Source organism: Bubalus bubalis, chromosome 21, assembly GCF_019923935.1.
Source record: "Bubalus bubalis isolate 160015118507 breed Murrah chromosome 21, NDDB_SH_1, whole genome shotgun sequence".
In the NCBI taxonomy this organism is placed as follows: domain Eukaryota; kingdom Metazoa; phylum Chordata; class Mammalia; order Artiodactyla; family Bovidae; genus Bubalus; species Bubalus bubalis.
In genome coordinates this window covers 35,719,297-35,736,364 of record NC_059177.1, presented here as the reverse complement: position 1 = coordinate 35,736,364, position 17,068 = coordinate 35,719,297, and the positions used below count along the sequence as shown (strand labels likewise).

At 38.1% G+C, this 17,068-nt stretch overlaps 1 protein-coding gene across 16 annotated transcripts in view; it reads right to left on the bottom strand.

Annotated features, from left to right (window-relative positions):
- Window positions 1-17,068, bottom strand: part of MAGI1 (membrane associated guanylate kinase, WW and PDZ domain containing 1) — a 642,924-nt gene that overhangs the window by 259,238 nt on the left and 366,618 nt on the right. For all 16 annotated transcript variants that reach the window (XM_006077265.4, XM_025272540.3, XM_006077266.4 and 13 more), the window contains exon 2: window positions 3,578-3,694. In XM_006077265.4, coding sequence (XP_006077327.1) covers window positions 3,578-3,694 — 117 coding nt within the window. The remainder of the gene's footprint in view (window positions 1-3,577; window positions 3,695-17,068) is intronic.

Genomic DNA, 17,068 nt, shown 5'->3' with positions numbered 1-17,068 from the left:
AAGAAAGCTCTAGAAGTTGGTGATGGACAGGAAAGCCTGGTGTGCTGCAGTCTGTGGGGTCACAAAGAGTCAAACACAACTGAGCAAATGAACTGAAATGAATAATTTTCAATGATAATATAATTAAATTTTATCTATGATGACCCTTTTCATACTATGGAATAAAATGTTTTTGAATCAAAACAAAAGAGGAGTAGAAAATAATAATGACTATAGCGAAAATAGCACTAAATGAACAATTTAACTGGGTAAATTGCATATGAATTATATTTCAATAAAGCCACTTTTCACTGGATGAGAAATGAGAAATGCGGCATTAGAACTGGTATGATTTTGAGGAAACTACATTTGTTACTTCATTTTTTTACCCGAAAATACGGATGCAAAACTTACACTGTCTTTGCCAAAAAACTAGGATAAAATGGAATTCTGAATGGCAAAACCCATCACGGTGCCCAGAAGGTTCTACTACACTATGGTAACACTAAAACAAACTTGAGAACAAACAGCCTTATCTGTTCATTTCTTGTGACATGTGAGCCTCCTAAAATGTACAGAAAGGGAAGTCTACCCCAGCTCGCAAGCACCTGTTCATGAGATCATCCCTTCTCAAAAGACCAAAGTTACTGAAATATCGGCAGCAGGAAGTTCTGGAAAATATAGATTGCAGGAGTTCATTTCCCTGTGGCACAGTCAACAACATCACTGGGAAGATCCGTGACTCAATCCAGGGCTTCCTCACCCATGAGCACAACAGCTTGGTATTGAGTTCTGCTCTATCAGTCACATGGGCCAAAGAACCAAAATAAACACACATGTGGCCCCAGTCATCTAAGTCCATAACCAAATCCCATGTGATCCCTGTTCCAAGGCACACACACTGCGCCAGATTCAGAAACAGACCTCTTCAGAGTTTCCTTCCTGTTTTATGCAGGAAATATAAAATGAAATGTTACCTGTTTTCTCTGTAGTGAAAAAAAAAATCTCTCTCCACATTCTCAATTTCTGATATATTGGTTTCATAGACATGAAACATCAATACCATTGGCTCTATATAAGCAAAGACAAAATATTATTTTCCACTGTTTTTTAAAAGGCTGAGGTCATTTTTGCCCCAATTCCTACAGAGTGATAAGCTTAAAATCAAGCCATTTAGCTCACAGTCAGGTCCAATAAATCACTGGAAAAAATAAACGGAAAATCTTGCCAAAATGTAACCATAGTAACACCACAGATGCGTCAAGAAATGGTGTGCTCATTTGCTTCATTCCCCATTTCTTAAATTGGAATCTGAGTAGGGGAAAAATTACACAGAGAACAATCATGATTCTGCAATTACTGAATTATGCAAAATTGCATCCAACCTGCTTACTAGAACTTCGGAGGCAGCAACGGTCGAGCTACAGAAATAGCCCTGGATGGCTTACAAGTCCCAAAGCCCTGGATCTGCCATGTAACAGGTACTTGATTGCTCTGTGACTGTGTTTCCTCATCTGGAAAATGGGTACTGGGAACTTAAACCTCAAAGGGCTGCTATTCTAAGTGTAAAATGGGACAGTATATCAGAGGTAGGACAATGGCTTGAAACCCTGGTCACCTTTGGCCTTACCTTCCTGTCTTGATTTCTTTATTTCTATAAAAATAGAAAGGCAATCCCTGCCCATTCATGTGAGTAACCATAGGTATTATCATCAGTATTATTATTAATCCAAGTGTAAGGAACAGTTAGGATATTATTAGTATGGCTTTCAATACTAATAAGGCAAAAATTAAAAGAACTGGGGGCCAGAGATTCACATTAACGCATGATCATATCTTCTCTGTCAAATGCAGCTCTAAGAGAGGCAACTTTGGGGCACTGACCCAAGTCACTTGCAGTCAACTCAGTCTCTTACTCTTGGAGTCTTGGCTTTATGAATAGGTGAAATGGAAGGCAGGGTCTGTTCTAAAATCTGATCGCTAAAGGTCCCCAGCTACGCTTCCAGTCTAAGTCCCTGCAGAACCACTGCATGCCTGAAATCAATTCTGTTCATCATTTTGCAGTAGTATGAGGAAACACTAGCACTCGAGCACATCACTGGAAAAACATTACTTCTTTTAAAGAAAACCATCCATAGCAAATGAATTAGAACAATAAGCAGAGTACCTTGAACTTCAAATTTGTCCTCCTTTTTTTAGGTGATTAAAAAAATTTTTTTTAATTATAAAATTTTGAAGGACTGGATAACAGGAAAAAAGAAAACTCCCAAGTAATAAAATAAAAATCATTCTTTCTTCTTATTTTCTTCTTTTTCTCTTCCTATTTTGAATGAAGGTAAATAATCACACATCTTCCCAGGATTCTCATCTCATAATGAGCTGGATGAGAATGTAGTCTGATAGAGCATGGTTAAACCTCATGATCTGGTAGGCTGATTCCCTCCTCCCTTCCTTCTTTCCCTTAACCACAAAATTCCCAATGTCATAGTCCCTATGTTCTATTATCTTGCTTTCTCAGATTTGGACTTATCTAATAGGTCCCCTGGACTGCAAGGAAATCCAACCAGTCCAATCTAAAGGAGATCAGTCCTGGGTGTTCTTTGGAAGGAATGATGCTAAAGCTGAAACTCCAGTACTTTGGCCACCTCATGCGAAGGGTTGACTCATTGGAAAAGACTCTGATGCTGGGAGGGATTGGGGGCAGGAGGAAAAGGGGACGACAGAGGATGAGATGGCTGGATGGCATCACCGACTTGATGGACGTGAGTTTGAGTGAACTCCAGGAGTTGGTGATGAACAGGGAAGCCTGGCGTGCTGCAATTCATGGTATCGCAGAGTCGGACACGACTGAGAGACTGAACTGAACTGAACTGAATAGGTTTGGAACTTTGGGATTTTTAATCTGTGGAATCACAGAGGCTTTCTCCAAAGGAAATCATACATGAAATCATGATTTATGAATCTCATTAAGGTGGGAAGAGAGAGTTCACTGAGGCATTCCCTTTGTTGAGGGCCACCAGAGACCTACTGAAATCCTCAGAGGTCAGTTTGAAGGCCTCTGGCCTGGTCCTCTCCACTCATACCAAAAATGGTTAACATGTATGAGGCTTACACCATGCCCATACGATACAAACACATGACAAAAGTCACTCCTCTGACTTTCTAACAGTTCTGTAAAGTTAGTAAGAGTGAGATGTCTTTTTCACTACTGTGAAAACATGCCCTTACAAAGGATAAATAATTTGCCTGGCATATTCAAGCCAGAACTTGAAAAACCAAGTAATTCACCTGGTTTAGTACTCTGTCTCACTGTCAATTTTTTTGCTTGTTTTTCAATTGTTTCGCCATTTTTTGGCCTCCCCTTGCAGTATGTGGGGCCTTAGTGTCCTAACTAGGGATAGAACTCACACCCCCTACATTGGAAGTGCAGAGTCTTAACCACTGGATTGCTAGTCCCACATTGTCAATTTGGACTCCCTGCACTTAGGGAGTCACTAAATGAGCAAATTGCCAAGTATTCCAGAACCAGCTATTGTTTGTCTTCCCTCAACTTTTCACACACCCACCAGCAGTAAGATGTCCCAAACTGGCTACTTACAAGGCACAGCATGGCGGTAAAGGTTATCTCTTATGGTCTGCTGGAGCTCATGATCAGGCGACCCTTTCTGGAACCTCTGATTGAGAAAATGTCGCAGGTCTTTGTTCAGCTTTCCTCCTACAGGAAATATATAAAACAGAAGGCATCAAACATCAGGTTTCCTAGAGACTGAGCAGCCTGAGAGCCATATATAGGAAAGCCACAAGAAGCCATTCTAGTCTGCTACCCTCTGTCATCAGGAAGACTTAAGTTTAAGTTTTCCTGTGCAGGGGAAAAAGCAAGCAGGAATGTAATAAAGATAAAACAGCACTGAAACAGTATTAATTTGGGGATCCCAATTCACATAATACTAGGAGAATCAAACAACAAAGAATTCAAAAGAGGCTATTACATTTAAAATATGTATTGTAGACACTTGCAAATGTTATTAGATGGAAAGTGGATTACTGAAATCTTACAAAGGACAATCTAGCAATAGCTGACAAATTATAAAATGCTCTTTGACTAGGGATTCAACCGGAATAAATTTACTCTATGGCTATACTTGCAAAAGTCTGCCCAAATGTCCAGTATTGTTCGTTAAAACATTTTTGTAGCAGTGAATAAATAAAAATAATCACAAAAAAAACCTGGAAACAACCATCAGGAATCAACTAAGTAAAACTATCATCTGCATAATAACTACTCTACAAAAGCTAGATCTTCATGTGCTGGAACTGCAGGAAAATATGTGGAATGGTAACTACCATCTGACCTTTTATGTGAGAAGAATAAAGAAAAGGAGAGACCATGTATTAATGGAAGGAACCACCAAAAAGTTTTAACAACAGTCTCCTTTAGGAAGAAGGACTTGAGTTTGGGAAATAAAAGAGGAGACGTCACTCTTCATTATACAGACAGAAAGAGATATATAGATCTTACTATTCTGTGTTGATTTATAATCACTAAACACATTTTTTTTTTAATTGGTGTTGCTTAAGCAATAGTTATCTGGGCTGGTCTATGTGTTTCTTTCTTTTTAATTCTCTACAGTTAACAGACCTAAACAGAAGCTTAAAAAATATATTATTACAAAATGTATCACAGAAAGAAGAAGGTAACCAAACTTTAAAAAAAAATTATAAACACAAATTATAGTCTACATGATCAGCAGATGGGTTACAGATCAACATAGCTAACACTTATTCTTAATGGAGAAAACTGCTTCAGTGACAGCTAAAAATAACAAGGCTAAGATTGTCCTTCCGTTCTTAGACAAGATAAAAATTAGGTAAGAGCATTTTTAGCAATAGAGAAACAATGCAGTATTCGTGTGAACCACAAAATTCACGTCTTCAGAAGATAATTTTCCCATGGTCAAAAAGAGCAAGTTATGAGGATGAAAGTTTGATGGTTAAGAAGATGCTATGATGCCTAGGAGAGGAATTACTGATCTTTATTTTAGTATCATATTCTAAACCAGATTTCCTACTATAGCTGATCATTTTAAAATAGACTAATGAAACTCAATTTGAACTACTTTATTTGAGTTGTAGTACACCTAAGATTTCAAGTGGCCAAAAGAAAAATACATAGCTCTATCTCAGGTCATTCAATTATTCATCAAATATTTATTAAATAAGAACACACACACACACACACACATTTCCCACCTCCCCACAATGGTCTGAATATATAGTTTATAAAATATACACAATTGTGCATTAGGCATATGAAAAGATATTCAATATCGCTAATTATTAGAGAAAGGCAAATTAAAGTCATACTGAGATCCTACTACATACCTGCCACAATGGAAAAATCAATATTAGGTTTTAGCAAGACTGTGAAGCAACAGGAACTCCTATATACTGCTAAGTGAAAGTGAAAGTGAAGTCTCTCAGTCGTGTCTGACTCTTTGCGACCCCATAGACTATAGCCTACCAGGCTCCTCTGTCCATGGGATATTCCAGGCAATATACTGCTAGTGGGTGTCTAAAATGGGAAAACAACTTGACAGTATTTTATAAACTAATCTTCACTAACCAAATGACCCAATTCCACTGTTATTTATGCAAGAGAAGTGAAAACAAGTACACACATATAAACACAAAACTTACAGATGAATCATCACAGCAACTTCATTCATTATATACTAGCCCCAAATTGGAAACAATCCAAATGATTATCAACATTGAATGGATAAGGGAACTGTATTATATTCAAACAACAGGATGCTACACAACAATTAAAAGATACAAATCACGAATATTGATGAATCTCAAATACATTTTGCTGAGCAAAAGAAGCCAGACACAAAAGACAACATATTATCTGATTCCACTTATATATAAAGCTTCACAGCAGGCCTATCTACAATGACAGAAAACAGTTCAGCAGCTACCTGGAGTGAGAACAGGCAGAGATTAACACATAGGGAATAAAATCTATAGAGTATACCTATAATTTCCTGGTTTTGCAACTGTACTATATAGCTACATAAGAATGCTACCACTGGAAGAGGCAGGGTGAAGGATAAGCAAGAAGTCTGAACTATTTTTTATGACTTCCTGAGAGTCAACACTGATATCAAGACAAAAACTTTTTTAAACAGGGAAATCAAAAGGAAACTTGGTGGTGGTGGTGGCGGGGGCAGGGATTCCAATGCAGTATATCTCAATTGTATTAGTGATAACACAGGTTTACACATTTATCAAAACTTACAGAATAGTATATCTAAATGGAGACATTTTATAGTATAGAAATTGTACTATCATAAAATCAATTTCAAAAGTTTAAACTGTACATAATTATCGAAAGACTATATGGTAGGCACTGTTCTAAATGCTTAGTTTTCAATTTCTTGTTAAAGAGAGAAACTGAAAGAAGAGTGGAGTAAATCTTGGTGGTTGAGACAGACAGGTTTGTGTGTGAATCCTGGTTCTACTCTTTATTAGCTGGCGAACCCAAGTGCCTTGCTTAATCTCTGAACCTCACTTTTCTCATTTATGAAAACAGAGCACTGATGTAACGGTAGCTCTAATACAAGACTTGTAAAGATTAAATGAGATTCAGACAGTAGTTGGCGAAGAGAAAGCACTTAATAAAAGATGGAGATTATCACTAGAGTGGGCCACCATTGAAGCAAGTGAAGAAAGAGCTGAGATCAGTCCAAAAACAGACTGTTATTCCTTTTAAAAATACACATAGGAAATTCCCTGGTGGTCCAATGCTTAGGACACCAAGCTCTTGCTGCCAAGGGCCTCCCTCAGTTCAATCACTGGTTAAGGAACCAAAATCCTAAAAAGCCACACAGAGTGGCCAAATACACACACATACAAAATACTAACTATGAATTAGATATATAAGAAATTATAATTAAAATGAGCTTTTAAAAAATGCACATAAAACTTTTGACTTACACAGCCAGAAACAAAATACAGGCACGGGAAATTTGGAACAAAGGCTACTGCTAGAGTTTCCAGAAGGGACTAAAACTCTCAGTTTAGTTCAGTCGCTCAGCTGTGTCTGACTCTTAGAGACCCCATGGACTGCAGCACTCTAGGCTTTCCTGTCCATCACCAACTCCCGGAGCCTACTCAAACTCATGTCCATCGCGTTGGTGATGCCATCCAACCATCTCATCCTCTGTCATCCCCTTCTCCTCCTGCCTTCAATCTTTCCCAGCATTAGGGTCTTTTCCAGAGAATCAGTTCTTCACATTGGGTGGCCAAAGTATTGGAGTTTCAGCTTCAGCATCAGTCATTCCAATGAATATTCAGGACTCTAATAAAACTCTACTGCACTAAAGTTTTCTGGACACGTGTAAACTGGTTAACATTTAGCACAGATTTAATATACTCCTGGCACTGTGCCACCAACTTGATAGACATGAGCTTAAGCAAGCTCCAGGAGTTGGTGATGGACCCCTGCCTGGTGTGCTGTAGTCCATGGGGTCGCAAAGAACTGGACACGACTGAGCAACTGAACTGAACTGAACTGGCACTGCACTGGAATTGTTCAGAAAATAAAATCAACTAGTAAATTACTGACATGTGATAGTCATGCTGGTCAACTCTACTTCTAGGTCTAAACGTTCTTGAATTTGACCACAAGGAAAAGAAAGTTTATCAGCAAAATCCCCATTGCCTAGAACCGAGTATTTATATTCCCCTAGGAGACCAGAGTTCTGTGCAATAAAAACACACTGACAGCTAACATTTGATCTGTAAGTTGTAAAGATGCTATGGGATCCAAATGTACCACTGCCTAAGTCAAAAGCAATTCCGAAGACTCGGGATTCAGTATCTCTTTATCTCATATAGGTCCTTATGAGTCCAAAATAAAAATCCAAAGAAGACTCAGGATAGAGTATTTCTTTATCCCACATAGATCCTTACGAATCATATTCAATACCTATCAAGATGAACCTGGGGCATTGAGACTGGAAGCATTCTTAATTCATAGACACTCTTTGTTTACACTTGAGCTTTACAATCAAACTAGCCAAGCTAGCTAAAGTTTATGATCATCAAACTAAAACTCCTCCCTACTGCGGACGTGCAAAAGGGCAAGGTTAACTACGCTGCCGGTTAACATTTACTCTGTGTTCTGTGACATTTATAAGCCAAAAGCCTCAACCTTCGCATTACATTAGAAATACTGTACTTTTTGGGCATCTAATCTCAAATTAATTGCCAATTATTCAGGGGGACATGTCTATAAATCTTCTCCTAATTGTCAAGGGCAGTGAGCCAATGAAATAATAATTGTTAGAGGAAGGGTTTGTCATAGCATCTTCGCTCTCTGTGAAATTCAAGATTTGTTTTGCAAATGGAAAAGAGGACACAGGTCAGCAACATACAGAACTTTTTCCAACAAAAGGTTTCAGAGCTAATTTTAAGATAATTTTATTATTTAAATAGGAAAAGGGGGACTTTAGACCCTGTCTTGGATTAGCCACTATTTCATATTTTCATATGTATGTATCTGGAATTCTGTGGTTTTAAATTTACAACAATATAGCTCTGCTCTTTTGATTACCATTACTTGACAGAAATTTAACCATGTCAATCAGTGTACTTTTGAATTATTTAAATGCTGTATAATATTCCATTTTTAAAATACAGCAATTTTATTTCTCTTTCAGAGATAATTAGGCTATGTCCAATGTTGCTGACAATTCAACAATACTGCAGTAAGTGTCATTAAAATACTTAAAAAATAAAAAAAAGCAAAACTGTGTATTTTTTTACTCTTAAAATATCTAAACCTGGAAACAGATGTAGTCACCTTCTAACTTACCTAGGTATCTCTAAATTCTCAAAATCACTGGGGCCAACTTGCTTTTCTACCAAAAGGCTGGGAAGTCCCATTTCCCCACACTTGGGCCAACATTTGCTATTATTTGTGTATGTAGGGTCCTGGGACTAGTCCCGGATTTGAAGATTTGCTAGGAAGATTCACATGACTCAGAATATACTTGTACTCAAAGCTATATTTTATTATGGAAAAAGGGTACAACACAAGTGCAACAAAGGGAAAAGGTTCCAGGGGCAATAAAGTCTAAAGGAAATCAGGTACAAGCTTCTAAGAGTCCCCTCCCCAGTGAAGTCACTCTAACTCCCAGGGCAACAATGTGAAATGTGCCCATTAGACACTCAAGGCAGCTCATTACACATAAGGGCCCAGAATTTGTATTAGGAACTAATCATGTAGGCAGCCTCTGCCTGGCATAAAATCAAGTTCCAAACTCTCAGAAGGGAAGGATAAAATATATCTTTTGCATCAACAGTTAAAGCACAGAAAGGCCGCTATTAGTTCTGGGAATGGATAGAACCCTCTGGAAATGCAATTTCCCAGAGCCTAGCCAAGAGCCAATTCGGTACGCTGGCATTCAAACTAACCAGCAACTCTTTCCTGCACTGTCCATGGTGTTTCCCAGGTGGCGCAATGGTAAAGAATCCACCTGCCAATGCAGGAGATGCAAGAGACAAGTATTCAATCCCTGGGTCAGGATGATCCCCTGGAGTAGGAAATGGCAACCCACTCCAGTATTCTTGCCTAGAAAATTCCATGGACAGAGGATCCTGGTGGGCTACACAGTCCATGGGAGGGCAAAGAGTCAGACATAACTGAGCATATACAAACCACCCATCTTTTTAAAAAATCTTCCTAATCTAATAAAGATGAATTGATATTTTGAAGTTACACTAATGTATTTACAAACCATGTATTAATGAAATTGGATCTTCTTTTTTTCTTTTTAACATTTCTTCTCCTGTAACTTGCCTGTTCATAGTCTTTGTGTATTTTCCTAATAGGTTGTCTTGTTATTCTTGATAAGATGCTATTTATATATTCTGGGTATGATTCCTTCATCAAGTATTTATGTTACAAACCTTGCCTATTATTATTTAAACATGAAACAATTCCCAAAATAACTGAGTTGTGCTATTCTCCAACTATTGCTCTCCCATGCTAGATAGTTTTCTACCAACTCAACCAGAGCATCATTTTCTGCTCTGGTCTCTATGAGGGATTATGAGGGAACTCGGCTCTGATCTCTATCTCATAGAATATAGATTCTAAGGAGGAATGCTTGTCAGTGGAAATCTGCACGGTGAAGAAATTAGGTTTCCACATAAACAAAAGTACCTACAGAATGGGAGAAAATATTCAGTATGTGCAAAAGATGCAACCTATTTCGGATTTATTTTCAAAATATAGAAACAGCTCACACAGCCCAACAACAAAAAACCCCAAAAAACTCAATCAAAAAATGGACAGAAGATTTAGGTAGATATTTTTCCAAAGAAGATACACAGACAGCCAAGAGACACATGAAAATATGCTCAACATTGCTAATTATTAGAGAAAGGCAAATCAAAACTACAATGAGATATCACCTTACATCAACCAGAACTGCCACCATCAAAAAGTCTACAATTAATAAATGCCGAAGAACATGTGGAGAAAAGAGAACTCTCCTACACTGTTGATGGGAAAAAGTAAATCTGTGCAAGCACTACAGAGAATAGTATGGAGGTTCCTTAAAAAACAAAAAATAAAGCTACCATATGATCCACCAACCCCACTTCTGGGCATATACTTGGAAAAGGTGAAAACTCTAATTCAAAAAGATATGCGAACTCCTATGCTCATGGAGAAGGCAATGGCACCCCACTCCAGTACTCTTGCCTGGAAAATCCATGGCGGAGGAGCCTGGTAGGCTGCAGACCATGGGGTCGCGAAGAGTTGGACACGATTGAGCGACTTCACTTTCACTTTTCCCTTTCATGCATTGGAGAAGGAAATGGCAACCCACTCCAGTGTTCTTGCCTGGAGAATCCCAGGGACGGGGGAGCCTGGTGGGCCACCGCCTATGGGGTCGCACAGAGTCGGACACGACTGAAGAGACTTAGCAGCATGCTCATAGCAGAAATATTAACAATAGCCAAGTCACAGAAGCAACCTAAGTGTCCAGCAGTAGATCAATGAATAAAGAAGATATAGTGTATGTGTGTGTATAGATGCAGGCATGTGCACACGTGCGCGCACACACACACTCAAAAAAAAAAAAAAAAAACCAAACAACTGAAATATTACTCAGCCATTAAAAAAGAATTAAATAATGTCATTTGCAACAAAATGGATGAACTTAGAGAATATTATATTAAGTGAAGTCAGACTGAGAAAGGCAAATGCTATATGATACCACTTATATGTGGAATCTAAAGAATGATATAAATGAACTTATTTACAAAACAGAAATAGGCTCATAGACATAGAAAACAAACTTATGGTTACCAAAGGGAAAGGGAGGGGTAATAAATGTAGAGGTTTGGATTAACAGATACACACTATTGTAAATAAACAATAAGAACTTACTGTATAACACAAATAATTATATTCAATATCTTATAATAAACTATAACAGAAAAGAATCTGAAAAGAATATATATATTCTTTAGATGTATGTGTATATATACATATATATATATACACATCTGTATTTGTGTACTATATACAGGATAGGCTTTTCTAATACAAAATTATAAGGTGAAGAACAAATTTACTAGCTTTGTAGTCAGACTTACAATCTGACATATGTTTAAATGAGCTTTGTCCAAAAAACATGTTCGCTATTTGCTTTGTCGTTAACATATTTTTCCTAATGTTTTTCTTATTGTGAAAATAAGATAAGTTACTGGTGAAATTTAATATTTAATGGGTACAGAGTTTCACCTGGGAAGGACGAAAACAATTCTGGAAATGTATGGTGTTGATGGCTGCACAACAAAGTGAATGTACTTAATGCCACGACCTGTATACTTAAAAATGGTTAAAATGATATATTTTATGTTATGTATATTTTACCACAATAAAGAAGCAATATAAATTAATTACAAGATTTCAAAAATATACAAAACTTCCCAAAGAAAGTTTATTTATTTTTAATTGAAAGATAACTGCTTTACAGAATTTTATTTTCTGCCAAAAGTTTAAAATAAACTGTTACTTAATTTGCATCACCATTAACATCTACTACTATATGCCCTGAGTATACATATACATATATACTTATAATATGCTTAAATATTGGAGCAGATTTGTTGATTCACTCAACAAATCTTTCTTAAGTGCCTTCAGCCAGATACCCTGTGGGCCCAGAAGACATGGCATGAAAACATTGAGTTCCTGAGTCAGGACTGACACACCCATTTCCGGAAGCAAAAAGCAGGCCTCAGGTCTGAGGTAATAGTAAGATGAGAAGGAAGACGAGAAGCTGGTTAGTTTTGCTAAATGTGGGGTAAAGCACTGTAGGCAGAGGGACAGCATGTGTATAAGTTCCAGAAGCAGAAAAGGGGTTAAAATGTTAGAGAAACAGCATAAAGCTCAGACAAGGCCTAGGCTCAGATTGAGGTTCCAAAGATAAGCAGGGACCAGATAATTTTGTACCTTGCAGATCATGAGAAAGAGTCTACACTTTATTCCAAGCTCAGTAGGAATCCACTTAAGGGATTTTAGTCAGGGAGGTGGGAAGGTCTGGTCTAAATTTTGAGATGACTCTTGCAGCCATGCAGGGGGTGAAGAGTACAGGGAGGAAATGGGATGAAGCTGACCCAACGAGACCTGAGATGACCTGGATTAAGGAAATGACCAAATAGAAGGGCAGAGGAGACAGAGGAGGTGCAATTTAAAGCTGAAACTGATAGAGTTCACCTATGTGACGGAGGAAAATACCAAATACAAGAGAGGACTCAAAAATGACTTTGGTGTCTGAGCTTCAGTTAAGCTGTGATGAACAGGTCTGAGTGGAACTAAGAGTTCCATGAGTACCTATTTAACATGGGATGCGTAAGATCATGTGATATACATGATTCATACCCAAATATTCTAATAATTCATAAGCATTTCCAATATACTATTAGAGCTCAAAATATACTTTTAATTTACATAGTACTTTAGCTTATCAATTTATCACAACCTATGTAATCATTACCAATTATTAAGCATACAAATTGTTTCCACTGTGCTTATCTTCCTTATACAAAATCTATCTGTACTTCTTATTACTTTCTCATGATTCTTAAGTGAAAATGTTGGTACAAAAGGTATAAAAACGTTTAAGATTCTTGACAGAAAATCCCCTCCAAAAAGATTGTATCAGCATCCCTTCATCCAGCTTGATTTCATTTATTTTTACCACATAACAAGGCATGTGGGATCTTAGTTCCCCAACCAGAGATCAAATCTATGCCCCCTGCAGTACAAACACGGAGTCTCAACCACTGAACAGCCAGGGCATTTCCTTCCAGCTTGATTTTAAATGGTCCCAAAATAGCAGTGTGGGTTCACCTTAATATTATTAGCTTCACATTAACAGTCATTTAGATGTTTTTTTCTTAAAAAAAAAAAAAAAAAATATATATATATATATATATATATATATATATATAAATAGTGCTGTAATGGAAAACATTAAATATGAATTTTTGCTGAAATTTCCTGGAAGTAGAATGAACAGAGCAATGAGTATGAACATTAAAGATTTTTGATAACATATTGACAAACTGCCTTCCATACAGCAGTGTTTGGAGGAAATATAGTATCACTGATCTGACAACTGGGGGCTTCCCTGGTGGCTCACAAGGTAAAGAATCTGCCTGTAATATAGGAGACCTGAGTTCAATCCCTGGGTCAGGAAGATCCACTGGAGAAGAGAATGGCTACCCACTCCAGTATTCTTGCCTGAAGAATTCCATGGACAGAGGAGCCTGGTGGGCGACAGTCCATGGGGTCACTAAGACTAAGAGTCAGACATGACTGAGCAACTAACACACATCTGACAATTACAGAGTCCATATGAGAATGATTTTTCTCCTTTAAATTATGCTATTAAAAAAAAAGTTTCCAACAATAATTCAAATAATTCTAATTCAAAGCTCTGTATTAAGAGAGGAAGCATGGCTACGAAAACTGTGTTTCCTTTAATTCTGAGAAACTGTTGGTTCCAATGAGAAAACTGATTTGGAGAACGGCTTGTTGAGAAATAACAAATGAATTCCATTATCATATGTATTTAAGTAAAAAAATAAAAATAAAAACAAAAGAACCCTTGTGTCTAAAAAATACAGAAACTGGTAACACTCAGTGTGCCAGTTACAGAATTACTTCCAAGCCGCCTTCCCCCAAATGACATGGAAGCACTGGTCTAGGTCAGGGGTCAGTAAAATTTTTCTGTAAAGGGCCAACGGCCAGACAGCACATGTTTTTCAGCTTTGGGGGCATGCATGGACTCAGTCCAACTGGTCAACTCTGCCTTTGTAGTATGAAAACAGCCATAGATTATATGTAAAAAAAAAAAGCTGTTTTCCAATAGAACTTATTTACAAATATAGGCAGATTCAGCCCAGGGGCCACATTTGGCTAACTCTTGGTCCAGATGTTGGTTCTGCATCTCCAGGTGAGCAATTCTTGTGTAATACTTGGGGTACAGGATATTCATCATCTCTAACATTAGCCTAAGTGGCTCTACTCAGAAACTTATTGAAATTCAGATTACTACATTGTACTCAGGACCTATTGAACTAAAATCTCTGAAAGTCAGGTTCACCAATCTATGGTTTAACAAGGCTTCAAGTGATTTTATACATGCTAAAGTCTTCAAATTAAAGGTCTAAGTCCAGCAAAGTTCCTTAATAAAACTTGGGGAACTAGGTTCTAAGAATGAGCTTTTTCCTATTTCTCCCATCTCTTGCAAACCTCAAGAGATGCTGCCACTCCACTAGTGAGCCAGTAATAACACTTTATAATAAGAAGCACAGCACACATGACTCCAGGCAGGTGGTATCTCATTAGACCAGCAGAGATTGAATCCTTTACCCTAGTGGTACAAAGACTGCTATCCTTACAATCTTGTTTCTGCAGAACTTAAAAAACAGAAAAGAAAAATACATGGTGAGTCTGTGATATCAAACAGAGGCTGCAGGACAGATTTCTGTATGCTGATGAAGCTCCAGAAATTACTATCTACATTTAACTCCCCACATGGACAAGCATGAAACATTTTGCTAGCACTTCAGGATAGCTGCTTTTATTATTATTATCCTGCCTGTTTTCTCGGTTCTTTTTTCTCCTGGTCAATCTTTTGATAAATTTCATCCCACAGGGAGAAGAAACCTGAATTAAGCATGGAAAAGAAAACAAGGTTCAAATTCCATCATCTCTATTTTTCTCATTATTTCCAGCCTTTTGTGCTTCTTATATTCGTTCTAGTTAAACAGGGTAGTAGAATAACACCTGCTCAGAAAAATGAATAAATAAAAGATTTACTGAGAGCAGAAAAGACAACAGTCCCCTGCTGGCAACACTATATAGCTGATATGAGCTTCTGCCCAACCCTAATCAATAAACAGCTGCATGACCTCATGTCAAGTTGAAGTCAAATGTCTCTACAATCAGAACCATGAGTGGAATCTGAAGATAGTGTGTGTGCGTCCTTCAAGAAGACACTAAATTCTTAAAAAGACATTAGGATCTAACAGAACTGTGCTCAACCAACCTGCAGGACTCAAATGCTGATAGTGAACACTGGATGGACATGGCTCTGAAGGCCACCCACAACGCTAAGTAATAACTTTACAATCCTTACTCCAACCCAATGAGACTGGTTCTGCTTCCAATGCCATCTTACAGAAGATGAGGCTCACAGATTCGCCCATAACCCAGGTAATTTGACAAAGTGGAAATATGTGTAAACAGAGAGAGATAATGGGCATGGCAAGATGTTAATAGCTGGTCAGTGATGATGGAATACATTATGCTTTTTTTTTTTTTTTTAGTGTATGGGTTTGAAATATTTCAAGATAAAAAAAAGAATAAAATGATTTTTTTTTTCCTTAAACAGTCACACTCAACATGCCACTAGAAAACATCTATGTGGATCTCAACATAAAAACCACAGGCTGACTTCCCACAAAACTGTGGCATTGTACAGCTGTTTCAATATTCTCTCGATGCTCAACATAAGGAAACACCAAGAAAGTGACATCTGAACAGCATTAGATTCCAGAGAACACCCAGCCAGGGAGTGTATGCAAGGTTCCTTCCCAGGATTGGGCACTCCAGATTGAAGTCCTACACTTTTGGGTCTTAGGACACTGTTGACAAGTAAGAAGTTCTCAGTGTGTTTATGCAATTACAAACTGAAATGCCATTGGCATTCCATAGTTTGAACATCCATAGTAATTAACACAGCTGTTCCCCTACAGTCCCAATCTCACTCCAATTTATTCTCAGATAAGAATAGATAATGCAGGTGGTAAACTATATTCTAATATGGTCTGATATCATTCAAGCAACAGCAGACTAGGACTAGAGTTCCAGGTCCTTTGACATACACAAGGAAATATCACAGAAGCAGAAAGTTAAAGTGAGTTCACTCAGTCGTGTCCCGACTCTTTGGGACCCCACGGACTGTAGCCTACCAGGCTCCTCCGTCCATGGGATTTTCCAGGCAACAGTACTGGAATGGATTGCCATTTCCTTCTCCAGGGGATCTTCTTGACCCAGGGATTGAACCCGGGTCTCCCGCATTGCAGGCAGATGCTTTACTGTCTGAGTCACCAGGGAAGCCACCAAGCCATACAAACAAGGTGCTGGGAAAGACAGAAGGCAAGAGGAGAAGGAGGCGACAGAGGATGAAATTGTTGGATGGCATCATCAGCTCAATGGACATGAGTTTGAGCAAACTCCAGGGGACAGTGAAGGACAGAGAAGCCTGCCATGCTGCAGGCCACGGGATTGCAAAAGGTCAGACACTACCGGGTGACTGAACAACAAGGATTACGTTAGCACATGCCACTTCAATTTCTGCTGGATTGTGAGAACAGAGCCCACCAACAATATCTACACATTATTTGATGGGTCTGAAAAAGGTGAGACCATTTCCCCTGAGCAAAGCATCCTAATAAGTCTATGCTTTGCACAGTACTCCTCTTTTAAAAA